General features: G+C 45.7%; 1 protein-coding gene across 2 annotated transcripts in view; it reads left to right on the top strand.

The window, feature by feature from the left end:
• The first annotated feature begins 2,726 nt into the window (after positions 1-2,726).
• Positions 2,727-27,082, top strand: part of MX1 (MX dynamin like GTPase 1) — a 30,566-nt gene continuing 6,210 nt past the window's right edge. The window contains exons 1-14 of one of the 2 annotated variants that reach the window (XM_061193891.1): positions 2,821-2,839; positions 4,284-4,373; positions 6,120-6,197; positions 6,927-7,052; positions 11,376-11,568; positions 12,791-12,928; positions 13,671-13,825; positions 14,789-14,927; positions 16,811-17,009; positions 19,591-19,669; positions 20,016-20,138; positions 20,546-20,687; positions 24,318-24,476; positions 26,795-26,871. In XM_061193891.1, coding sequence (XP_061049874.1) covers positions 6,948-7,052; positions 11,376-11,568; positions 12,791-12,928; positions 13,671-13,825; positions 14,789-14,927; positions 16,811-17,009; positions 19,591-19,669; positions 20,016-20,138; positions 20,546-20,687; positions 24,318-24,476; positions 26,795-26,871 — 1,509 coding nt within the window. In that variant the 5' untranslated portion in view covers positions 2,821-2,839; positions 4,284-4,373; positions 6,120-6,197; positions 6,927-6,947. Of the gene's footprint in view, positions 2,840-4,283; positions 4,374-6,119; positions 6,198-6,926; positions 7,053-11,375; positions 11,569-12,790; positions 12,929-13,670; positions 13,826-14,788; positions 14,928-16,810; positions 17,010-19,590; positions 19,670-20,015; positions 20,139-20,545; positions 20,688-24,317; positions 24,477-26,794; positions 26,872-27,082 lie in introns of both variants that reach the window. The other variant, XM_061193890.1, reaches the window with a different exon arrangement.

Below are 27,082 nucleotides of genomic sequence, written 5' to 3'. Positions count from 1 at the left end.
GGATGCTGTGTTTTTGCCAGACACGTTTTAATGGAGTTAAGAAACGTTAGTAAGAGGGTAGGGCCAGGCGCATGCTATGGTGGGATCCCCAGGGGCTGAGATGGCTGTGCCCAGTCCGATTAAACTCAGCCTATGATTACTAAGCACCTACTGTTGCTGGGTGGTAGGCACTGGAGGAATCCAGGCTTGATGAGAACTTTGTCGAGGTGACAGCCCCACTGAGGAGGTGGCTACATGCTCCACTATTTAGAACATCCATCTGAGACGCAAAGCCTCTTTGCCTGAGCTAAGCCAGGGGAAGCGGAGGCTGGAAGAGGTGTGACCCAGGCTTAGAAGGAGCTCCCTAGGGCAGCTGCAGAGACAGGGAACATGCCGCTGGGACTTAGCAAGGGAGGAAAATGTCTCCAGGAGCCCAGGGGGACAGATAGGCAGCAGAAGTGGGGTGCTGAGCCTGGAGGACAATTCTCAAGGGCTAAGAGTTTGACACTTATCTGTTAGAATATAGAGTCATCAATGTCTCTTTAGTAGGGAAAGAATCATCAGCAATTCAGGTGAAAGGCTGTGAGCTTCCTGAGAACAGGAGCTGCATCTTGTCGATTTTAGCATGGAGAGAAGGTGCTACAGAGCACAGGCTTGGGAATAAAAGCCTAGATTGCAATCTTAGCTCCCCCACTTCCTAGCCAAGGGGCCTAGCAGTAACCTAATTCCTTGGCCTCAGTCTCCTCATATGTAAAATGGGCCTGTCAATCTTACTTCCCTCACAGGTTGGTGGTGAAGGTGAGCTAGTCTCTCAGGCTGGCACCAAACACATACTATGGCCTGGTGCATATGAGCTATTACTGTGTTATTATTCAATTATACCCCAAACACGCCCCTGGGCTCTTGAGGGAACTGCCATCTAATGTGCATATTGGAAGCAGCAGGTACCAAATCCCTGGCCGGGAGGCAAGAGCGGGAGGAGTGTGAAGCAACTGGGCACCAACATTAAGGATGCACTTGACCTACTGAGAGTGAGCAGCTCCTTAAACCCTGCACCCCAGGCACCTCACTCACTCACCTGCCCCTAGTCCTGGCCCTGGCGCTGGCTTTGGCCCCAGCCAGTTTTCACTTTTGCTAGTGGCTCTTTCTGAATTCATGCCGGAACAGGAATCACCGGGAGAGCCTCATGTGGTTTCAGGAAGTAGGATCATTCCTCAGAGTTAAGTCTTCACTCTTCTTTATAACTAGGAAGTAACCGAGGCCTGGACAGCTAAGCAGCCAGGCAAGTGTTCCTGGATAATTATTGGGGAAGCGTGTGTTCTCCCATCAGACCACCCTGGGTGGGATTGCCCAGACCCCAGCAGTGGGCCCTACAGAGCTCGGCAGCCGTCAGGCCAGGGAGCTGCTCTGTGGGGCCTCTTCCCCTCCTTTTGGGTGCCACCATATTGAATTTGGTTCCATCCAAGCTTTCCCTGTGTGGGTGAAGAATGTCCCGTGCTATATCAGTAGACGAACGATGTTGCAGCCATCAAGCCATCAGCTACTGCAGCTACGGGAGACTGTGCATCCTGAGGGGATTCAGGGTGGAGAAAAGCAGGATACTGGCCCTAGATGGTTAAGGTGCATATCAAAGGAATGATTTCTATGAGCCCAGACTCTTGCATCTTCCCATACATAGAAAAGTGCTGAAGTCATTAACTTGAGATGTCTGCTTTTTCTTTAATTAACAGTAATCTTTTGATGTTCCGACTACCTGCTTTTTGTTACAGAAACTCCTATACATCCTGCTTCCTCCCTGACTTCTTCGGAGCCGCCCCTCGGAGCCATCTGAGAGGCCGTCTTCTGGGGTAAGTCCTCAGTAAGTCCACCCAATAAAACGTGATTCTCAATTTTTAGGTGTGCAGTTTTTTTTTCTTTCAGTCGACACCTGACCACAGCACTTGGAAAGGGAGCAGGTCCTGGGTCTTTGTGTGGAGTGAGGGATGTTCTTCCTAATAATAGGGGTCTTTGTAGGGAGGAGGCTTGTTGTCAGGGCTCGTTAGCTGAGCACAGGGGAAGGGAGGTGCGGTGCCAGCTCCTTCCAAAAGGAAAGGTTACTGCCCCCCACAGAGCCCTCACTGGGAGGGACCACTCTTTGGTCTACTTGACCCTGCCACCTCTCCCCTCCATCTTCCACCCACTTCCATCCTGAAGAAAGCAAATGAGCTGAACTCCAGGGAGGGCTTGAAGAAGATAAGGAGAATTGAGAAAGGAGGATGATGTGGGTCTGAGGGGGGAGGAGGAATTGGGGTGGGGAGCTGCCATGAGCTTAGAAAGCTTAAGAATCCGTTTTGGTGCTGGAATGTTCCCAGTGAACCTACGGCAGGGTTTTAAGACACCCAGTTATCAAGCATCTGTTCAGAAGACCAGAGGTTAAGGGACCGGCTAAGTTCAAAGCTACGTTCAGCTTTGGATGACTCAGGACTGTCAGAGCAGCGGTTCTCAAACCGTGCCAGAACCATCAGAAGGGCCGGATAAAGCTCAGGTAGCTGGGTCCTGCGCCCGAGAGTTTCCGGTGCAGCAGGTCTGGGTGGGCGCCGAGAATCTGCATTTCCCGCAAGCTCCCAGGCATGCTGCTGGTGCGGGGACACACCTGGGGGGCCTCGAGGAGGCTGCAGCTGGGGGCGCGGGGCGCAGGGGCCGCCGGAGGCGCTGGTGAGCCACGCTATTCGGTTTCTTTTCTAATCCCATAGCCCTGGGAACGTGAGGGTTTCGTTTCCCCGCGGCCGGGGGCGGGCGGGGAGCGAGGGGCGGCGCTCGCGCTGCTTAAAACCGAAGAGCGGCGGGCGCCTGGCGCCGGTCACTGCAGTGCACGGGGACGGTAAGTGTCGCGCTCCTGGGTCTGGGCACCCTCCGCCGGCCAGAGGCCTCGGGGCATTTGGGCGGCTGGCTGGGAGTTGAGCGCTCCGGGGTGCGGGTATTGCGCAAGCTAGTAGTAGTAAGAACGATCATGATCATTAGTGATATTGACATGATAATGAATATGATGATGACGATAGTAATAATAATGGCGATGTTGGCTGGGCTCAGAGCACTGCTGATTCAACTTTCCTACCGACACGCTGCTGAGGCTCCTGGGTGATGCATCAAAAACAGTCCTCCACCCCCCAAACTGGCGGCTTTTCTGCCTGAGACGGTGGGCACGTGGAGGGGATGGGGGCAAAGAGGGTCTCCGAGGGAGCTGGTTAAGAGGGGCGCACTGCAAAAATTTCACATCCACTGCTGCGCGACCTCCGAGCGCACCCCAAACGGCTGACCAAGCTTCATATATCAGTTTATATTTCCTGCTAAGGAGCGCAAACCAGACAAGTCAGCTGCCCGGGGGTTTCCTTGGAAGCGCATGGACCAGGGGTCTCCACCAATCCTGAATAGAGGGAGGTTGGAGCGGAGGGTCGCTGGGAGGTTTTGCGTGCCGGAGCCGCCCTATAGGAAGCAAGGGCTGGCCGGAGAGATGGGGCATGCGCAGAAGTGCCCTGCGCGGAGAGCCCTTAACCCGGCGGATGGAGAGATGCCCAGGGTCTGCCTTCCCCGTAGCTTGTGCAGCCGGGTGCGACGGCGTGGAGCCGGCACACTTAGTCTTCAGGATGGAGGGAGGTAGGACAGCCCTGCGGGCTGACGGAAAACCCAGGCGCTGCTGAGACCTGCACCGCAGCCCTCCTCACCCCGACCCCACCGCGGGTGACCGCAGAGCTGCGCGTGTGGGATCCTCGGAGTTATTCAGTCCAATTTTAAATGAAGTTTTTGTCGGAAGTAAGGTCAAGGGATGTCAACCCTTCCCCCCAGCTCCCCCTCAGCTGTGAAGTCCCCAGAAGGCTCCTAAAATGTTCGTGTCATCTTTCTACTTTAGAACAGAGCTGCTGGCCAGGAAGTTCCCTACCCGCTGTGGACGTGCCCTCCCCCCGTCCCCCCCCCCCGCCCCGTCCTTCTTCACTTCTCTTCTGCCCACCTCCCGATACGGCTCATCTTGATTTGATAGAGAGCATTAGGTCTAAAGTACAAGATATTCTCCCTTTTAACCAAATTACCGAGTCTGCGCTCTTTCTCCTCGCCTTGGAAGAGGCCAATAAATTGGGAATGAGGTGTTGCGGGTAAGGAGTAAGGACTTTATTCGGAAAGCTGGGAGTCCGAGAAGACGGCAGACCAATGTCCTAGAGAACCCTCTTCCCGGGGTCTGGATGCTAGATTCTTTTGTAGAACAAAAAGCGGGGAGGTGAAGAGGTAAAGCAAGAAGGCCTTAAATTGTTGCAAATATCTCTTGATTTCAGCCTGACTGGAGGAAGGGGTGTGCTGATTTCTTCTTTCCTGCAGCCATATACGGGTGGGCTGGGTCAGAGTGTTTCCTGTGAGCTGAAAAGGTATTTTCATTTTACATTCAGGCTTGGGGGCCATGATGTTTACTTTAAGCTATAGGCGACATCTCTTTAATGATTAACTTGTAGCAAAAGGAAAAGAATGTAAAGGTTAAAAGTAAAAGAAACAGATCTAATATGGAGTCAGATTTGTTCTTCCCTATTACAGTCATAAACAATGTAAATGTCAGTGAGTTTTTGGAAGGCAAAACACTTTGATGAGAAAAAGCAAATCTAAGTCCTGAGAGGATTAACTGGACTGAATTATTTGGGCAGTTTGCAGACACTGAACCCGGCATTTTCTTGAATTTGCTTGGTAGGTGGCCCTTAGTTAGGGCTTAGGGGAGCCAACTCCTCCCTCGCATCCCTGCTCCTCTCTGCAAACTGGGCTGAGGAAGCTTTCTCACAAGGACAGAACTCCCCTGGGCAACCCTTTGATCCCCTCCCCGCCCTCCACTGCAGGGATTCTCCAGTGACACTGGGGAATGGCATCTGGGTCTGGGAGCCATAGGCAAACTAGCACTCTGGGAAATCTTAAGGGGAAGGGGGGTGGTACAGCCAGCCAGCCACCCCCATGGACAGTGGGAACCTGAGTGGACAGACAGAATGGAAAGAACCCACAACACCTGGGCAGTTTCTCCCCATCCCTACCCTCCCCAACCTTTGGAGTGAGAGAAGAGCCTGGTGCAGTAACCCCACTAGTGACCGGTGTGGGTGTGCAGGACTGGGGAGATGGGGGCTGGAAAGGAGAGAGATTCCAAGTGCTGTGCCCGCCTCGAAGCTTCCTGCAGTCTTGTCTGCAAACACAGGGTATGGGTTAGACGTTTCATGAGCAGTTTGGGACTGAGGGCTAAGGATCACACGGCTTGACTCTAGCATGGCCAGAATGGGTGAATGCGTTCAGCTCAGTGTGACAAGTGCAGCCGGATGCTGAATGTAATGAATAATTAAAACACTGGTTTTTATTACTGAGATGGCCTTGCTCCTGAGATCCAAACTGATTTTCAAAGATGATCCAAGATAGATACAAATATTTAAGATGTACAGACAAAAGTCACAAGATTTTGCTTTCAGGGAATGTCATTTGATGAAACAAACAGAAGAAGGGAATTTGTTCACAAAGAACCCACGGTCATGGGGTGCTAGCCCTGGGGACTAATGATGCCACCTGACTGGGTGCAGTAAGGTCAACCGAAGTTGTAGTCTCTAACATGGGGCCCCAGCTCCAGCCCGGGACCGCCTGGGCACACGAAGTCTTTCCTAAGGCATGGGAGTGGGTGGTGGTTAGGGAATAAATTTCCAGATTGCCAGATTCCATAAGTACTCTTTAAAATTGATTACCTTTCAAAATTGCTTTTCTCTCACTATACAATGAACAGAATGCATCCCTCTCCCCCCAATACACTTTTTTTTTTAAGCAACCTTGCCCTTTCAACTGCACCAGTATGGACCCAAAATCATATAGGCCTTGGGGTAGGGTCCCTTGAGAAGAAGCAAGAAGAGCATCACACACACACACACAAAAAGTGTTGATTCAGGCTGTACATTGACAGCAAGGCTCTGTGCCTTATCCATCTACCTTAGAGTTTAAATATTTAAGGTTTACAAAAAGGACTCAGGGAACTGAATCTCTTTCAAAGCACATCCCCCCTTCATCTGCACCATTCTCAGCAATGGGGAAGAAACTTGGTGAGTGCTGTCATTTATTCGCCCGGGTTTTGGTCTAATTTGTATGTTTTGTCTGATTTCAAGGAGGTGTCGGAGAACAGCTCTGAATTTCTGCCGACTAGTCAACGTTACATTGTCAAGTAAAAGGAAGGTATATTGGAGGTAAGTAAGTGCTTTATATTTTTTATAACATTTATTTCAAGTCATAGGAGAAATATTTTCATTTACTTTTATCTAAGATTATTAGATGTATAAATTTTAATATTTAGAGAATTATGGTCCCAGAAAAAAATTTTAATGAATTTCAAATATATGCATATGTATTTTCTGGGTGCAGACAAGTATGTTAAGGTGGCCAATTAAATGCTTTCAAAAACAAAATGAATGACTTTAAGATCCACTTAGGTGGGGGAAATGGAACAAAAATCTGAAGTCAAGGATCAAAAGGAACAGAGTAAAAGACTTGGAGTTCATATTTTATAAAACATAGGTTTGGTGTTAAATTATCATAATATTTAGAATCCCTCATCTACACTGGAAAGAATTTTATAATAATTTTACTTTTAAATGTAAACTTAAAAATACATCAGAAATTTCATCCTTTGCCACTATTTAAATTTATGGTGAAAAAATTTTTTGATGTTCAACCTACAATCATGATGGGAAATACAGAGTTTAAAAAAATCTTTGGAGATCCGGAAGCATATCCTTGAAGACCACTGAGCTGGTTTGGAGCATTTGTCCTCATTTGACACTTGGTTCCTTGGAGTTGTCCTGTCATTTCTTTCTGAGCTCCCACTGTGTCCCAGTGTGTCTCATGGTGGGTTTGGTTCCATGATTGAATGTACCTAGCTTCTGAATTGTGTTAATCCTGATCTACTTGGTTTTAAGCTGACCTGATAAAGGAAGAAGATGGTTCATTCTGACTTGGAAATCAAAGAACCCGATTCACCTTCTGCATCCAGTCGTCTGTTACTAAATGGAAATGATGATCTGGTGGGGAAAAATGAGGAAACAGTAAGTTGATGCCTGAAAACCACTATCCGTGTGGACATGAGCTGTGTCCACTTGCGGGCTGCCCACTGATACAGCGATGCCATTGCTGCCCAGAGATGCCCGCTTCCACATCTCTCTGAGGGCAGGATGTGGATACAAAGACTCTACTCATTCTGTTTGGGCCCTTCTTGCAGCCAAATGCAGACAGTGTTTTGCCTTAGCTGATGCTGGTTGGGGTGCAATTTTGGTCTGGAAAACCAGGCAAGATGCTGATTGGCTAGTGTAGGAATTGACCCCAGGCACTGGGCCCGAGGAGCCCTGTGTTATCACGGGCACACGTCATGGTTCGGTCTTGAGTTCAAACCTCTGAGGTGTCACTGTGACACCACCTCACAGTGAAGCCATGTGGTGTCTTTTCTCCCAGAATCAAGACATATTTTTGGTGGGAACCAAACTTGGCTTCTGGAATCAATTCAACCTGAATTTGATTCCAGTGCTGACACTCGCAGCTGTATGATCTTGGGTGGTTATTCTTCCCTTTAGAAGCCTGATTTTCCATCTGTAAAGTCGGAATAATAATAGTATTTACTTTGTGTGGCTGTTGAGAAGAGGTAGAGGCGGGGCACTTAGGAAGAGCTCTGTTTATTGCTGTCACATGTTTTAAAACAATGGATCTTCAGCCTCTTTCCAGTTGGCTCCATTTCCATAATCAATGTTTAACAACGTTTTAAACAATATTACAAACTACATTGAAGGACATAGAAAATAAGAAGGTCCACCCATCTTTCCACCACCCTAATATAACTGTCGTCTCTCTCCTGGCTGTAACTGGCAGGGTAGAGGGCAGGAGGAACTCACAGTGCTCACACCCATATGTTTGGGTGTAGCTTAGCCTTTTTCGGCCAGGTTGAACAGGGGGTGTCTTATGGCCCAGCAATTCCACTTCTAGGTGTAGACCTTGGTTCTTAGAGTGTGGTCCCCAGAGAAGCAGCATCAACATCCCCAGGGAAGTTTGACATGCAAGTGATCACCCTCACATATCCTTCCCCCAGACCTAGTGAACTAGAAATTTCAGGGACAGGGCCTACCATCTGTGTTTTAACAGACCCTCCAAGTGATTCTTCTTTGTGCTGAAGTTTGAGAAGCATTTTTCCACGTTCATATAGCATTCTTTCTAAGCAAAACCAGAAACAACACAAGTGCCCATGAGTAGTGGAATGCATACATAGATTGTGGTATGCTCCTGCAGTAGAATTCCATACAGCAGTGAAAAGGAATGAGCTAGAGTTCCAGGTATCAAGATGGCTGAGTCTAAAAAACAATGGTGCGGGAGTCCCCTGGTGGTCCAGTGGTTAGGGCTTGGCACTTTCACTGCCATAGCCTGGGTTCAACCCTGGTTGTGGAACTGAGATCCTGCAAGCCGAATGGCGTGGCCAAAAAAAAACAAAATTAAAAATAAATAAACAATGGTGAACCCTAGAATCAAGTCACAGAAGAAATGTACTATATGATCCCATTTATATAAAGATCCACAACAGGCAACCATAAGCCATGTATTGTTTAGGGAAAGATGCACGGGTGGTAAAACTGTAATGAAGAGGTAAGGACATTGTTATCACAAACCTGAGAACAGAAGGACCTTCTGGGGGTGAAGTGGTTTTAGGAAGAAGGTGCCTGGGGAGGGGTAGATGGAGTGTCTTAAGTACAGGGAATATGTGTTTTCTTAACCCAGGTGGTTGGTACATGCATTTTGACTAATTAGTATTCATGTTTTATAAACTCTCATGAATGGGTGGTATAAAGAAACGAAAACAAAAAGAACCCATAAGGAGGGCTAAGACTGAGGCCACTGATGAGTGTAAAGGTACAGCCAGGTGGGTGCACAGGCACCACGAGTCCTTCTGTGGGGAATCGTGCTCCAAACCTTTCTGAAGTGTTGTTATAGGGAAAAATTGCTCAGGACACTTGTTTAAAAATGGCAAGGAGGATTTTATCCAAGACTATTGCAATAGGGGAGAGAGCTTGCGCTCAATGTGGATACAAGGACAAGTGGGGATTTATAGGCCGCGGGCAGGGTGGAGGACAGGAGGAAGAATTACCTAGAGGAATTAGGTTAGGATCAAGGGAGGTGAGGAAGAAACTGACTGGCTGTCAAAGCTGAGGAGCTTCTGGATGAACTGGTTTAGCCCGATTCTTTGCTAAGTCTGGACTCAGTAGGTGAAGGAGAGGCGTAGAGGAGAAGGGGGCTCAAAGGAGCCCCGTTAAAGTTTGGCCAAGGGCATCCCTGTCAGTGTGTGTACCCCCTTCTCTGCTGAATTTTGTCAACATTTCCCACGTATGAAATGTTGCTCTCAGGCATTCTGTAAGGCAGTGGTTCTCATCTGGGGGCAGTTTTACCCTTTGGAACACCTGGCAATGTCTGAAGACATTTTGGTTGTCACAACTCAAGGTGACTAGTGAATAGAGGCCAGGGATGCTGCTACACCTCCTACAATGCACAGGACAGCCCGACCACAAAGGCTCATCTGGTCCAAAATATGAACACCTTCTCACGATGCTATAAAACAACTATTCCAGTAAAATTTAATTATATTATAAAGCATACACAAAAATAGGAATTAGAAAAAGGTAAAAGGTAAAATGATTTTTTCTTATTTTGTTTTCCACTGGGGTTGTTGGTTTTCTTGTTGTTGAGGTCTGAGCGTTCTTTATATATATATTCTGGGTACAAGTCCTTTGTCAGATATAAGCTTTGCAAACGTTGTGCCTTGTCTTTTCATTCTCTTAACAGTCTCTTTTAAAGATTAGATGTTTTAAATTTTGATGAAGTCCAATTTATGTGTTGGTTCTTTTATGGATTGTACTTTTGGGGCCGTATCTAAGAAATCCTTGCCTAATCCATAGTCACAAAGATTTTCTCCTGTGTTTTCTTCTAGAAGTTCTGTAGTTTTAGAGTTTGCATTTGGGTCTGTGTTCCATTGTGAGTTAATTTTTGTACATGGTGTAAAACATAGATTCAAGGTCATTTTTTTGCATATAGATGTTTAGTTATCCCAGTACCATTTGTTGAAAAGGCTACCTTTTTTCCACTGCATTGCCCTTGTACTTTGGTCAAAAAACAGTTGTTCACAAATATATTGGTTTATTTCTAGATTATGTATTCTGTTCCATTCTCTTTCTCCATTTTTGCATCAGTATCACATTGTTTTGGTTACTACAGCTTTATAGTAATTATGGAAATCAGGGAATGTTAGCCCTCCAACTCTGTTTTTCTTTTTCAAAGTCATTTGACTATTTTAGGAGTATTTAGACTATTTAGATTTTCTGTGATTGTTAATGTAATTGGGCTTGGAAAGATCATTTTGCTATTTGTTTTCTATTTGCCTTGTTCTTCATCTCCTCTTTCCTCTTTTCCTGCCTTCTTTTGAATTAATCAAGTTTTTTTATGATTCCGTTTTATTAAATAAAACTGTTTTAGGGAATATATTATATGTCCTTAACTTATCAAGTTTACCTTCAAGTGCTAATATACTACTTCATGTATAAGAACCTTACGATAGTATGTGTCCATTTCTCCCCTCCCAGCCTTCATGCTATTTTTATCATGATTTTTAATTTTATCAATATTTTAAACCCCACAATACATTGTTATTTTTGTTCAAATAGTCAAATGTCTTTTAAAGATAATTAAGTAATAAAAAAGCATAGTGGTCACCATTTCTGGTGTAAATTCCTTGGTATAGATTAAGAGGTCCATTCAATATCATTTTCCTTTGGCTTCAAGGACATCCTAAACATTTCCTGTAGTGCAGGTCTGCTGGTGATGAATTCATTCACTTTTGTACATCCGAAAAAGTCCTTATTCACTTTCATTATTTTAAAAGATATTTTTGCTGGGTAGAGAATTCTAGGTTGATGGTTTTTCTCAGTACTTTAAAAAGGTTGCTCCACTGTCTACTCACTTGTATAGCTTCTAGTGAGAAATCTGCTGTAAATCTCATCTTTGTTCTTCTGTACTTATAACATGTTATTTTCCGGCTGCTTTAAACATTTTGTCATTATCACTGGTTTTGAGCAATTTGACTATAATGTGCCTTGATGTAGTTTACTTTATGTTTCCTTTGCTCAGGATTCATTGAGCTTTTTGGATCTTCGGGCTAATAGTTTTCACCAAGCTTGGGAAAAATTTAGCTATTATTTCTTCAAGTACTTATTTCTGTTTTGCCCCCACTCTCTTTTGAGAACTCTGATCACCTGTATATATTAGGTCGATTGAAGTTGTCCATCTTTGATGGCATGTGACCTGCAGGCTATGATAGAGGTCTCCCACTCTGCCTCTTCCAGGGGTCCGAGAACAAACTGTACAACCAGTACGAGGAGAAGGTGCGGCCCTGCATCGACCTCATCGACTCCCTGCGGGCCCTGGGCGTGGAGCAGGACCTGGCCCTGCCCGCCATCGCTGTCATCGGGGACCAGAGCTCGGGCAAGAGCTCTGTGCTGGAGGCGCTATCGGGGGTCGCCCTTCCCAGAGGCAGCGGTAAGCTCTGCCGGGCCAGCCTCCTGCAAGCCACAAGGCATCCCGGGGACCAGTGGGCTCAGGGGAGGTCGCTGGGAAGGCCCCCGGGAGGGCAGCTCCCACAGGCCCTGGACAGCTGCATAAGCACTTGCCCTCTATGTTAATCAGCTCAGGCTGCAGTAACAGAGGACCTCAGACTAGGAGCTTAAACAATAGAAATTTACTTCTCGCAGTTCTGGAGTCTGGAAGCCCGAGATCAAGGTGTCAGCAGGGTTGGTTTCTCCTGAGGCCTGTGTCCTCGGCTTACACATGACCCTCTTCTCCTTGTGTCCTCACGTGGCCTTTTCTCTATGTGCACCCATGTCTAGGATCTCTTCCTCTTTTTAGAAGGATGCCAGACATGTTGTTTAGGGCCCCACTCTTATGACCTCATTTAATGTTAATTACCTCTTTAAAGATATACCCTATCTCCAAGTATAGTCACATTGGGCATTAGGGCTTCAACATATGAGTTTGACAGGGTGGCGGGGGGAGGAGACCCAATTCATAACATCCTCTCATCACATGTTTAGTGTGGATTGTACATAACCTACACTTGCGGAAGGTCTGAGTAAATGCATGTGGGTCCTCAGCCCTGAACACTGTGCACGTGGGTATCCTTCCTGAGCCCCTTCCCAAGAGGTGACCCTCCATCTGGGAGGTGAAGATTGGTGCTCTCTGCTCAGTGGTGCTCTTTGAGCTACCAGGCCAAGGATCAGTGAGGGCTCCAGGGAAGAAGGCAGACCTGAGCTGGGTCTTGAAATACAGGTCAGATGTGAAGGCGGGTGGGATTTGGAAGAAGTTTACAGTCAGGAGACTGTGGTGAGGTGGCCTGATGGGGGCAGTCCCCCTTCCTGATAGGAGTGGGGTGTGTGCACTGGGGGATGGCGGAGGACATTTGCAGAAGTTTGGGGCTCCCCACTGCAGTTTGCCACCTGGGCTGATGGAAAACACTGGAGTGAAGAAGGGGGTCTAAAGAAGTGGCTTTCAAGCCAGACACCACCTGAGACATACATTCAAGGTGCACATTCGTGAGTCACCCCAGATAGAATGTGTCGGAGTGTCAGAGGGTGAGACCAGAAAGTCTACAGTTTTAACAGTCTCCCCAGATGATTATTTAAAAATTTGAGAACCACTGGTCTTAAGACCACCATATAGGACTGTTAAGAGCAGAGTATAGAACTGATGGATAATGACCTCCTAGGTATTGTTACAAGATGTCCTCTGGTGCTGAAACTGAAAAAACTTGTGAAGGAAGATGAGTGGAAAGGCAAAGTCAGTTTCCGGGACAAAGAGACTGAGATTTCAGATGCTTCGCAGGTGGAAAAGGTAATCAGTGAAGGTAAGTGTCCCATGTTTGTTTGTCATTGCCTATTTGGCTGTCTGGTCAACTGGGTGAAGTGGGTGGGGTCTGCCTGTCACCATTCCCACTCTCCCCTTTCTGGGCCTGTCCTGGTCCCTCGGGAACCCTCCCTTCCTTACATCCGGCCCCCAGCTTTCTTGTATTTTCTCTTCTTTTACTCTCATTAAGACCAGTGCTTTGGACAGAATCTGACCTCAGTAATTTATTGTTTAGTATGTAAGTACGTATCTGAGCATAATGTGAATTTTGAAGCTTGTCTCCAAATATGGAGCATTGGTCCCTTATTCAAGGGCTTCCCCATCCCACAGATCTGATGGAAGAGGTATCTGGGTATGGGACCAGGGAACCCCTTCACCTATTATCCTGGTAAAAAGGCATTCCAAAATGCTGACTGGGGCATCACTGAACCCTATTCAGAAATGGGGGTCCTTTTTCTCCAAGAGTGGGGTGCATGTCCTTGCATAACCCTGGTTTAGGCTAATTTATGGCAGGGCTCAGTAAATGCAGACCACAGAGATTACATCATCGATGTGAGACATCTGAAAAGAGAAACTTAACGCTTGGACTTATGAATGCACTCTCAGAATGGAACTCGTTCGTATGTAGGGGACTCACTGTATGCCTCATCCATGAATCACTGTGGAAGTTGCTTTCAGAGGATTCGCTGTAATGTGATATTCATCCTAAGCTCTATTCTGTTTTCTTCCTTCCTCTTCTCTAGTCCAGGTTGCCATTGCTGGGGAAGGCACGGGAATCAGTCATGAGCTGATTAATCTGGAAGTCAGCTCCCCTCATGTCCCGGATCTGACCCTGATAGACCTTCCCGGCATCACCAGGATCGCTGTGGGCAATCAGCCAGCCGACATTGAATATCAGGTGAAACGTCAGGTTCCATCCTGGCCCGGGCCTTGCGGGGGTGGGGCTGCATTAGAGCATCAGTGAGTCCAGGGCTGAGCTTGAAGAGTGGGTATTAGGAGGTGGGGAATTCGGAGAGTGTGATGGTCGAAATCTACTCCGCCAAGTTGGGTGGAAGCTTCTGTGGAAAAAGGCAAACAGGCAAAGCTGGAAATGCATTTTATTTGTGTTTTTTTTTTTTTTTTTTTTAAATTTTATTTATTTATTTATTTATGGCTGTGTTGGGTCTTTGTTTCTGCGCGAGGGCTTTCTCTAGTTGCGGCAAGTGGGGGCCACTCTTCATCGCGGTGCACGGGCCTCTCACTATCACGGCCTCTCTTGTTGCGGAGCACAGGCTCCAGACGCGCAGGCTCAGCAATTGTGGCTCACGGGCCTAGTCGCTCCGCGGCATGTGGGATCTTCCCAGATCAGGGCTCGAACCCGTGTCCCCTGCATTGGCAGGCAGATTCTCAACCACTGCGCCACCAGGGAAGCCCTATTTGTGTTTTATGTGGTGACTCCTTTTGTTTGTAGTTACATTTTGTGCCATATCTAAACCAGCACGTGTTAGGAAGGGGTTTTATGTGGGAAGCATAAGAGAGCATTAGAAGCAAGTCTAACGATATTCCTACGTCAGTGAATCTCACCCTATGGATTAAAGATTTAGGGAATAGTCAAGCAATTCTTTTGGCGTCTTGTTTTTCATTGTGACTGTCAGATTTGAGGTCTTAGGAGATAGTTAAAGAGTTAAGACCTCACAGTTTTCCCTGTTTCAGCCACAGAGAACTTAGTTCCTCTGACTTGGGAAGTGCCACCAGGCTTGTGTTGTGGGCTCGTTTCTCCATAGTTGCTTCTTTGGAGAAATACGTCTGGGATTTGGAGGGTCTGAAGCAAGTACAAGGTCAGGACCTGTCTCATCTCTCATACCCTCTCATTTTCTTACAGATCAAGTCTCTCATCAGGAAGTACATCCTTAAGCAGGAGACCATCAACTTGGTGGTGGTCCCCGCTAATGTGGACATCGCCACCACGGAGGCCCTGCGCATGGCTCAGGAGGTGGACCCCCAAGGAGACAGGACCATAGGTAAGAAGACGGAAGAATCTAGAAATAGTAGGTGGCTTGATAGTGGAAAAGCATCCCTTGAATCCAGTGGTTGCTTCCTGGCACACACGCAAGATGAGAGCCTTTTGAGAACACATTGAGGCCAGATGAAATGGGCCACATTTGATTCCTGTTGGCCATGTGTTGGCTTGTAATCCTTGTCTACCTGCTTATAAGAGGCATGGCGGGTTCAGGAGGTGAGGCAAAATCAGAAAGCAGTTATGTCAGTTGACAATGCATTTGAGGTAGAACAACCCATGTGTCCCAGACAGATGAATGGATACGCAAAATGTGATATATCAATACAATGGAATAGTATTCAACCTTACAAAGGAAGGATATTCTGACACCTGCTACAATGTGGATGGATCTTGAAGACATTATGCTTAATGACATAAGCCAGGGCAAAAGGACAAATACTGTGTGATCCCACTTATATGAGGGATCTATAGTGGTCAAGTTCATAGAGACAGGAAGTCAAACGGGGGGAAAGGGAGAAAGAAGAGTGGGTGTTCAGTGGTGACAGAATCTCAGCTTGGGAAGAGTAAAAGGTTTTGGAGATGGTTAGTGATCAAGGTTGCCCAACAATGTGGAAGTGCTTTATGCCCCTGAACTGTGCACCTAAAAATGGTTAAAATGGTAAATTTTATGTTTTTTTTAAAAATTAATTAATTAATTATTTTTGGCTGTGTTGGGTCTTCGTTTCTGTGCGAGGGCTTTCTCTAGTTGCGGTGAGCAGGGGCCGCTCTTCATCGCGGTGCGCGGGCCTCTCACTATCGCGGCCTCTCTTGTTGCAGAGCACAGGCTCCAGACGCGCAGGCTCAGTAGTTGTGGCTCACGGGCCCAGTTGCCCTGCGGCATGTGGGATCTTCCCAGACCAGGGCTCAAACCCGTGTCCCCTGCATTGGCAGGCAGACTCTCAACCACTGCGCCACCAGAGAAGCCCTAAATTTTATGTTTTAAAAAATGCGTTTGGCTGTAAATAGCAGAGAACCTGAGTACAGTGGCTGAAACAAATGGCGATTTATTTTCACGCCTAACCAGAACTCTGGGCACAGGCTGCTTCCCTCGGGACCGCTGTTCAGTGACGCCGTCAGGACCCAGTCCCTTCCACCTTCTGCCTCACCATCCTTAGCTGCAGGCGCTCATTCTTTGCTTGTCCTGCTGCCTGTCGTGCCTGGGATGGGAATCTCTGGGCCAGGGCAGCAGCTACCAGTGGACATGGTAAACCTCAGGGTTAGTCCTGGGCTGGCTTCGCTGGACAGCCCCATGGGGCCCCGCACCCGGAAGGGTCCACACCTGGTGTGATGCTCTGATGCTGCCATCTTGCAATACTCAACATTTGAACAAGGGGCTCTGCGTTTCCATTTTGTAATGGGCCCCGCAAATGATGTAACTGGTCCTGGCTGGACCAGTGTTCCTCCACGTGTGAGCCAGACCCCACCTGCCCCAGAAATAATCGGAGAATTTTTAGAAATGCAAGTCCCTCGATCCCACCGAACCTCCTGAATCCGAATCTCTGGGGTGGGACCTGAGATTCTGCATTTTAAGACCTACCTTAAGGTGGTTCAGATGCACAGGAAAGTTTGAGGGTGAACTCCTCCACTGGACAGAAAGAACACAAAAGGGCCATTACGTGCTACTGTCTCTTTGGTGTGAGAGCCGAGATCTGGGTGATGTGAGCTTGGGGAGAACACAGGGGCTGAGCCTCACACCTTCGCTCTGCAAGCCCTATTGTCTGCCCTCAAGCAGGGTGGGAGGAAACCAGGGGCCAGGGGACCTGCCTTCCCAGGGGAAGGAGCTGTCCTTAACTTTTCACTCTGCGAAGCTGTGAGCATTCTCTAAGCAAAGTCTCTGGGTCGTAGGAATCTTGACGAAGCCCGATCTGGTGGACAAAGGCACCGAAGACAAGGTAGTGGACGTGGTGAGAAACCTCGTCTTCCACCTGAAGAAGGGCTACATGATCGTCAAGTGCCGGGGCCAGCAGGACATCCAGCACCAGCTGAGCCTGACCAAGGCCCTGCAGAAGGAGCAGGACTTCTTTGAGAACCACGCCCACTTCAGGTAGGCGGGTGGTGTTTTCCGAGTGTGAACCAAAATTAAGGACCTCTGTCCTCATGGGGCAAAATGGATGCTGTCTGAGATCAGATTTTGAGAGTATCCACGTGTGTTTGTTCCTTGACAATGACCGTGGAATTTGCCTGGAAGAAAAAAGGAGGAATTCACAAAGTACTGCAAAGAATAAATTTAAAACATCAAAATAAGGCAGAGATTTTTGCAATAACTGAAATAGTATGGTTCTGGAACCGGAATATACACATAAGTGAAACAGGATAGAAACAAAGTAGAAAACCCAGAAATAAGACTCAGATACATATATTTGGTCTATGATAAATGTGGCATTTCAAATCCCTGGGCTATGTCAGTTTGATCATCAATCAGTGGCATTGAGATAATTGTTTAATATTTGGGAAAAAATTAAATTGTGACCTTACTTAACATGGGATACCAAAATATAATAAATATCAGTTGAAGTTTAAAATTAAGTACAAGAAAGGCACCGTAAGCATCCCAGAAGAAAATATAGACAGAGAATTTATAATCCCAGGATAAAAGTCTTTCTAACCCTAATGCCAAAAATGAAATTTTTTAAAAAGGAAAAGACTGATAAATTGGTTAGATTTGAAATAATGAGAAGATGTAGAGTTGGTGGGAAAGGAGGGGCATGGACCTTCACCTCTGCTGCTGGGAATGTATGCTGAGGTCACATGCGAACCGGTCTGCATAGGTGCGTCCCCGAGGTTGAGTTTCATTTCTAGGAATTCCACCCAGGAAAGTAATCAGAGATGTATCCACTAATGTTGGCTAAAGGATGTTCAGCACAGGTTTGTTTTTTATTTAAATTTTTATTAGAGTATAGTTGCTTTACAATGTTGTGTTAGTTAAAGGTGTACAGCAAAGTGAATCAGTTATACATATACATATATCCACTCTTTTTTAGATTCTTTTCCCATATAGGTCATTACAGAGTATTGAGTAGAGTTCCCTGTGCTATACAGTAGGTCCTCATTAGTTATCTATTTTGTACATAGTAGTGTATATATGTCAATCCCAATCTCCCAGTTTGTCCCAACCCCCCCTTCCCCCTTGGTATCCATAAGTTTGTTCTCTACATCTGTGTCTCTATTTCTACTTTGCAAGTAAGTTCATCTGTACCATTTTTCTAGATTCCACATGTAAGCAATATTATACAATATTTGTTTTTACAGATTTGTTTTTCATTGTGAAAATTTGGAATCTAAATGTTGAAAATCATGGGATTTATATAAATGAACCAGAATAAGAGATCACAGTGTTGGCAACCATTAGAGTGCTGTGCAATGAGATGCCAATAAAAAGGAGCTTATAAGATGTGGAGAAAAAAAGTGACACAGTCACTGAGATCCCTTGTCTGCACACGTGTGTATGTAGGTGGAGACCCATGTCCTTCGTAAACATTATCACATTTGATGCTCCCAGAAGCCTGCAGAGACATATAATTCAGAAGAGATACTTGTACACCTGTGTTCATAGCAGCAGCATTCACAATAGCTAAAACATGGAAGCAACCTGAGTGTCCATTGATAGATGAACGGGATAAACAAAATGTGGTCCGTCCATACAGTGGAATAGCATTCAGCCTTAGAAAGGAAGGAAATTCTAGCACATGTTGTAACATGGATGAACCTTGAGGACATTATGCTCAGTGAAATAAGCCAGTCACAAAAAAGCAAACACTGTATGATTCCACTTATACGAGGCCCCTAGAAGAGTCAAATTCATAGAGACAGGGCCTGGGGGAGGGGGCTGGGGAGATGTTTAATGCGGACAGAGTTTCATTTGGGGAAGATGGGATAGTTCTGGAGGTGGATGGTGGTGACGGACGCACAGCAACGTAATTGTACTTAATACCACTGAATGTGCACTTACAAATGACTGAAATGGTGAATTTTATGTTATGTATATTTTACCACAATTTAAAAAATAGACAGGTGTGGAAACTGAAACTTAGGTATGAGTGTATTCTTGCAAAGAGGTGTGTGAACTCATGCTTCCTGGCTGCCCTTCATCCTAAAAAGTCCCTTAAAATATAGAAAATCATGTAATAACTCACCCTGCAAACGCATATTTGGAAAGAGTGAGAGAAGGGCTTGGCTTCCTTCCTCCAACCAGCCCATGGTTTAAGTTCTCCTCTTGGGGAAGGGTGGGTCCCCCAGTTCAGGGTTCATCCATACACCTGTGTCAGTATATTTTCATGAAGCTTGATACTGATATGCATTACGTATATAGAAGGGTATGTGCATGTTATGAAAACATCTAGAGGTGACTGCATATTTTTATAAAGACCATTTCTATAGTCAGATGTCATGAGACACAATATATCAGCTGGCAGGGATCATTCTATACCATTTTTGAAATACCCAACGTTACTGAAATTCAGTCAATTCTATGCGATCCAATTCTGAACATTTGCTGGGTACCAGTTGCAGGACATTCCATCCAGTGGGAAGTAACTGGATTTGCCTTGGCTTTCCCCAGGAGCAGAGAGCCGACTTGCATTTTCTGGCTAGACCCAGATGGACATGTACGTTGTCTTCTCTTGCAGGGATCTTCTGGAGGAAGGAAGGGCCACGGTCCCGTGCCTGGCCGAAAGACTGACCACTGAACTCATCACGCACATCTGTGTAAGTACTTGCAAAGCTGTCCAATCTCTGAATAGAATCCTGCAAACACAAAGCTTAACCATGTCGGCTAACAAACGTCAGCACACGTGGATCTGCTGTGCATCTTGTGACGGTGCCGGCTCAGATTCAGGGGGTTTGGTTGTGGCCCGGGATTCTCCCAGGTGGTGTGGATGCTGCCTGTCTGAGGACCACACGTTGAGTGGGATGCTAATAAACTATCCACTTGGCCTAATTAAAAATTAGCATCTTATGAGCATTGGACTAACTCTTCCTTTCCCATCATCGCCAACCTTGACTCGTTCCCTCTTCATATTTATGTCTTTCCACTGTTTTCGATTTTCCTCAGAAATCTCTGCCCCTGTTAGAAAATCAAATAAAGGAGAGTCACCAGAGAATAACAGAGGAGCTACAGAAGTATGGTTTAGATATCCCGGAAGACGAAAGTGGAAAGATGTTCTTTCTGATAGATGTGAGTATTGCCAGGGGCACCAAGTTGCAGAGTCACACTTCACTGTCCACAAAGGGATCGTGCGTGGGCCTTGTGGGCATCTCTCTTCACTCCCCTAAAGCTGATCCGGACTCATTCTGGCCACTTAGCACCAGAAAGGGGCTGGGGTTGGGGGATGGTGGGCAGGGAGTGGCAGACCATCCCATTCACAGCATCGCCTCTTCCTCAAGGGCCCTCACCCGAGACCCTGGGCAGTGAGGGGAGTTTGGGGTTGTCTGCTGCCAAAGCCTCTTCTCTCCTGTCCTCCCACCCGGGCCCGTAAGGCAGCAGAGAAGGGCTCGCCCACCCTCTGCATGCATGCGACCGCCAAACTGCTTTGCTTGTATTTGGAATATCTCCGCTGATACTTACGTTTTTCTTCTTGGCAGAAAATTGATGCCTTTAATAAAGAGATCACTAATAAAATAGAAGGGGAAGAATTCGTGGGAGAGTCTGACTCTCGGCTGTTTAACAAAATGCGAACTGAGTTCTACAAATGGAGTACTGTGGTTGAAAAGAATTTCCAAAAAGGTGAGTCCGAGGCACCATGGTAAACCCTGCAAGTCAAGTTGAGTCCAGGGCCGGGGGGCTGGGTGATGCAGTTGGTGAAGGATGCCCAGAGTAAGGAGTTAGTGGCGTGAAAGCCACACGTGCTGTTTCATATCCCTGAACTCTGGCCAGCAAGCATCTAGTACTGATTTCAGAAGACACCTAGAGAGAAAATGCAGATTCATTGGCCCATATCAATCATGACTCTTAGAAGAATCAGCCCTCCCTCATCAGTGAGCAGGTCGTGTCATGTGTGTCACGCTCTTTTTGTTACCAATGGTGCTGCCCCTGAAATAACCCAGTTTGATCTTGGTTAACCCACCAAGGCCTTGAAGCCTGATGTGTCTCGTAATGGATCTTATAGTTGCAGCGATGAAAAGAAAATACAACGGCTTGCTAGGTACCAGCCTTGCATCGTGAAATCCTCAGGAGTCCGAAAAAAGTAGAAAATGTGATCTGAAATTTATTTTTTTACTCCTTTAAGAAGCCTAAAGTAAATCGTATATTGACAAATGATAAAGCTACAGCAGCTGCGGGAAATTTCAAGTAACTTTGCTTTTATTCCAACAATTTGGTGGCAGGGGGGTAGGTGGAGTGGGGCTGGTTCCATAATTTATTTCAACTGACCAGGGCTGTTCAAATTGACAGTCCTCCTTGGCTTCGAGTAAGGAACATGGGAAGAGAAATCATGCGAGTTTTTGCAGAATTCAAAGGCTACACCTTTGTTCCTTGGCAGAGGGCATGCAGGGTGGGACTGGGTAAATAACACTGAGCCTTGTTGGAGAAACGTCCAGGAAGCTCATTCCTGGGGCCGTAACTTGTCATGTGTCCACAGTCTCCGTGCTGCTTACAGGAACTAAGTCCACGCACAGAGGGTTGCACGCCTGCTGTGTGCTTATGTGGAGGGAGGGCCCCGCTCTGTCCGTCTCAAGGAAGACAACAGTCCTTGGCTTCCAGAGACCCCCTCACAGCATTGCCCAGCCATGTTTTTATGGCATAAGTGCTTACGGCAGTCAGCCTGCAAGAAAAACAGCTCATTTTTTAAAATGCTAAACTCCTCCCAACAAATTAACAGTTACGTATCACTGGACACCCAAATGTAAGAGAATTAATTTGGACCCCTAACTCACCCCCTATCCAAAAATAAACTCAAAATGGATCAAAACCCAAAATGTATGAACTGAAACTGTAAAACTGTTAGAAGAAAACATAGGTTTAAAACTGTGTGACCTTGGATTAGGCAGTGATTTCTTCAGCTAGGACACCTAAAGCACAAGCAACATAAGGAAAAAAGAAAAATTGGACTTCATCAAAATTTAAAACTTCTGTACATCAGAGAACACTATCAAGAAAGTGGAAAGATGCCCCACAGAATGGGAGAAAATATTTGCAAATCATATATATCAGCAGTCCCCAGCCTTTTTGGCACCAGGGAACGGTTTCGTGGAAGACAATTTTTCCACGGACAGGGGGCTGGGGGGTAGGAGGGGGTGGGTAGTTCAGGCGGTAATGCGAGCGATGGGGAGCGGCAGATGAAGCTTCACTCACTCGCCTGCCGCTCACCTCCTGCTGTGTGGCCCGGTTCCTAACAGGCCGCGGACCAGGGGTTGGGGATCCCTGATATATAGGATAAGGGGCTAGTATCCACAATACATAAAGAACTCTTACAACTCAACAACAAAAAGAAGAGAAATAATCCAATTTAAAGATGGACAAAGGATTGGAATAGACATTTCTCCAAAAAAGAAGATTTACGTGTGGCTAATAAGCACATGACAAGATGTTCAGCATCATCAGCCATCAGAGAAATGCAAATTAAATCCACAGGGAGAGCCCATCTCACACTTACTAGGATGGCTACCATCAAAAAGACAGTTAACAGGAAGTGCTGACAGAAATGTGGAGAAATTAGAACCCTCATGCACTGCTGGAGCGAATGTAATGGTGAGATGCTTTGCAGAACATTCTAGCAGTTCCTCAAAACGTTAAACAGATCGTTACCGGATGACCTGGCAGTTTCATTCATAGGTGTATACCCAGGAGAATGAAAATAGGTGTTCACATGAAAACTTGTATATGAATGTTCTTATCAACATTATCCATAACAGCCAAAAAGTGGAAACAATGCAAATGTCCATCAGCTGATGAAGGATAAACCAGTTGTGGTATATTCATATGTATTAATTTGCTAAGGCTGTCACAGTAAAGTACCACAGACTGAGTGTCTTAAACAACAGAAATTTATTTTCGCACAATGCTGGAGGCTGGAAGTCCAAGGTCAAGGTGTCAGCAAGTTTGGTTTTTTCTGAGGCCTCTTTTCTTGGTGTGTCGATGGCAGCCTTCTCCCAGTATCTTCACATGGTCGTCCTTCTGTGTGTGTCTGTGTCTTGATCTTCTCTCCCTATTAGGACACCAGTCATATTGGAGTCTCCCCTCATGATCTCAGGTCAACTTAACTACCTCTTTAAAGGCCCTGTCTCCAAATGCGGTCACTTTCTGAGGCACTAGGGGATAGGACTTCAAGAAATGAATTTGGGGGAGACACAGTGCAGTGCCCAATGGGATATTATTCACCCATAGAAAGGCGTGAAATCCTGACCCATGCTACGACATGGATGAACCTTGATGGCATTATGCTAAGTGAAAGAAATGAGACACAAAAGGCCACAGATTGTCTGATTCCATGTATATGAAATGTTCAGAATAGGCAAATCCATAGGGATAGAAAGTTGATCAGTGGTTTCCAGGGGCTGAGGAGAGAGGGAAATGGGGAATGACTGCTGTTCCATGGTGTGATGGAAACGTTCGAGAATTAGGTAGTGGTGATGTCTGCACTATTTTGTGAATATACTAAAAATTGTACAGTTTAATAGGGTGAATTTTATGGTAAGTGAATTAGATCTCGATTTTTTTAAATGTCTCTGAGAAAATATCTCCTGACCAAAAGCGGGTAACCAGGCTACCATCCCTGGTTAGTTCTTCAAAAAAAAAAAAAAAGGAACCATAGCCCTTCTGCATTTTTACCCCGCAATGGAGGTGTTTCTCCACACTCCAGTTTGTTGAGAGTAAAAAGAATTCCAAGAATATAAAGAAAAAATTAAGTGCTTTATGTAGTAAACAGTGATACCATATCACATTAATAATCTAACTATATTATCCCTTTGATTTATAAACACTTTCTACTCCTGCTACAGCCCAGGAATATGTGCTGTGTCACTGATTCTAGCTGGTGTTATGGTCATTTCTATTTTTTAAAGGGTCTGCAATCATAGTATTCTATGATACAATTTTTTTAAAAAAAATCGAATTTGATTTACAAAATTTCCTACTCAGGTACCTTTTCAAGAATCTGTCTTACTCTAAGTTCCTGCATTTGCTGTTTTTTGACGTCCTACCCTGGCTCTGTTCTTGCCGTCTTGAGATGACTAAGGACAATTATCTCGAGATCTGTTTCTTTACTGCAGTCCTTGAATCTTTTTCGATTTGAAAATCAGATTTGATTTTTTTTCCTGCCCCTCTGTACTTTCAGAAAGTTTAGAATGGTATTGTGTTCAACAAAACCTGCAAGGCCATTTTTGTAAAATAATTCAGAGCTGTTCTTTCCTTCTGTAGGTTACAACGCCATATGTAAAGAAATCCAACAGTTTGAAAAGCGGTATCGTGGCAGAGAGTTGCCAGGGTTTGTGAATTATAAGACGTTTGAGGCCATCATAAAAAAGCAGGTCGGAGTTCTGGAAGATCCGGCTGTGGACATGCTGCACACAGTCACTGGTGAGTCCTTGCTTTTGCTTTTAGGTATTTTATTTCTAGGACAGGGTCGAAGCTAGTACTTCCTGCTGGGGTGTTTTCCAACACAACGAGCCAACCAATCTTCTTCTCCAGGCACCACCTGGGTGTCTCACAATTCATTCCCGTTCTGACACTAACTGCTCGGAGTTAGCACAGACCCCACAACTTAAGGGTCAGCCCACAAGACCACCCACTTCAGATGGCAGCTCCATGTCCGAGCCTCCTGTACTTCTGAGTGACCAGCTATACATCAGAGCTCCCACGACCCCCTCCTTGGGCTCCATCCTCTGCTAGAACAGCTCACGGTCTCAGGAACACGCGCTACTTACCTGTACTGGTTTGTTATAAAGGATTTGCTTACCTTTACCAGTTTATTATAAAGGATAGTACAAAGGTTGCAAATGAAAGAGATGCATAGGGTGCGGTCTGGGCAGGTCCAAAGTGCAGGGGCTTCTGTCCCGAGGCGGGGCGGCGTGGGGCACCACCCTCTCGGCACGTGGACGTGTTCCCCAGCCTGGAAACTCTCCGAACCCTGTCATTAAGGGTTTTTATGGAGGTATAATCCATTATCCTATGGAGGCATAATCAAATTTTAACTCAATCTCCAGCCCCTCCCCCAGCCCCCAGAGGTTGGGGAGAAGGGGGAAGATTGGGCTGAAAGGCTTCTAACCAAAGGCTTGGTCTGCCTGGTGACCAGTCCCCATCCTAAAGCTAACTAGGGCCGCCTCATTAGAACAAGGGATGCTCCTGTCAACCAGGAAATTCTAAGGGATTTAGGAACTCTGTGTCAGGAACCAGGGACAAGAGCTGAATGCATATTTCCTACCACACCTCACCGCCCTCTACTCCATTGCTATGAATACTTCGCAGTCTCAAAATACTCTGTTTATTTGAAATCTCTGAGAAGTAAGGTTGATGACTAAACAGCTCTACATTATGCGAGTGTCTTGAGCCTCTAAAGTGCTGTATGAACCTAGGGTGGCGTCACTGTTGTCACGTGCAAATAGGAAACTATGTCCGCACCGTCGAGGAGAAATGCAGCATGAAACAGTACGGACCACTCCCTCCTCCGTGAAATGCTCTGCTCCTCAGTTTCCGAGAGATCCCTGAATCTCTTCTCTTCATCGCCACCTTGGCTGACCCCCTTCTCACTCAGGCTTCAGCTGTCTCCTTTTAGCACTAAGTAATAGTCTTTCGTGGATCCACGAACTAGTAGTGGTTGGGGGGACAGCCTTATAAGAGTTTCTAAGACATGTATTTCTGATTAAATTTTACCTTTAAGCTTAATAGCTATAAACTGAAATCTGTAATTGTATTTTGTTGATCAATTGTGCATTCTTCATTCGGTCCTGAAGAAAATTGTTAGTACTTCAAGGCTTCAAGTTACAGAAAACATTTATATATATATGTAATAAATATATATATATATAGGTATATAATATATCTATACCTACTTCTGAAGCATGCAATTTGGAGTCAAAAGATTTCCAAGCATAAAGATGCTGTACGTCATACTAAGATAACATTCTGTGAGGAGGTCAAGTGGAAATATGGGTCTCAGAAATAAAAAGAGGCTTCCCTGGTGGCGCAGTGGTTGAGAATCTGCCTGCCAATGCAGGGGACACGGGTTCGAGCCCTGGTCTGGGAAGATCCCACATGCCGCGGAGCAGCTGGGCCCGTGAGCCACAATTACTGAGCTTGCGCGTCTGGAGCCTGTGCTCCGCAACAAGAGAGGCCGCGATAGTGAGAGGCCCGCGCACCGCGATGAAGAGTGGCCCCCGCTTAACACAACTAGAGAAAGCCCTCGCACAGAAACGAAGACCCAACACAGCCATAAATAAATAAATAAATAAATAAAAACTAAAAAAATAAAACAAAAAAATAAAATAAAAAGAAACAATGTAAATTTTCTGATTGAAATAAGAGTTTGTTCACCTCTTTCTTTCAAATGAATTAGAGCTATTTCGATTCCATTGATGTATTTAAAAGAGTGATGTGTTTTACTATAAATATTAATATATTTATAACTTACCAGAAATTGCATTCTTTGCAACTATTTATATTTGGGATGACAATTTAAACGTCAAGTAAATATGCCAGGGAACATTTAGCTTTTCAAGTTCCTCCAGGGAGTTTTTGAGCAAAAAAGCACACGTTCCTCCTTCAGTGAGAAGAGAGGAGGGGAGGGAGGGGGGAGGGAGGGAACTGTTTCCTGCTGTTTTATCCTCTTAGTTTTTACAATCTGTGAAGATCATGGATCCTTCTAGCAATACTGGACTTCTTTGTTTTTCTTTCACCAGATATAATCCGGGCTGCCTTCACAGATGTTTCAGAAAAAAACTTTAATGAATTTTTCAACCTCCACAGAACTGCCAAGGTAAAGCCCACCAGATGTTACTTAAAAAAAAAAAAAAAGAATGTAAGCCTGACACTAGAAAATAGATTTCTTACATTAAAACTGTTGAACCTTTATTATGTGTTTGGAGGAGCAAATAATCAAGATCAATAGTGAATCTAGCGATTTGACCAGTGATGTCTGGTTAAAGGCAGTAAGAGGGAGCGAGAGAGTGAGAATTCGGAAAGGAAAT

This window comes from Eubalaena glacialis, chromosome 6 (genome assembly GCF_028564815.1).
Source record: "Eubalaena glacialis isolate mEubGla1 chromosome 6, mEubGla1.1.hap2.+ XY, whole genome shotgun sequence".
NCBI classification, from domain to species: Eukaryota; Metazoa; Chordata; class Mammalia; order Artiodactyla; family Balaenidae; genus Eubalaena; species Eubalaena glacialis.
This window is presented reverse-complemented; position numbering and strand designations above follow the sequence as displayed.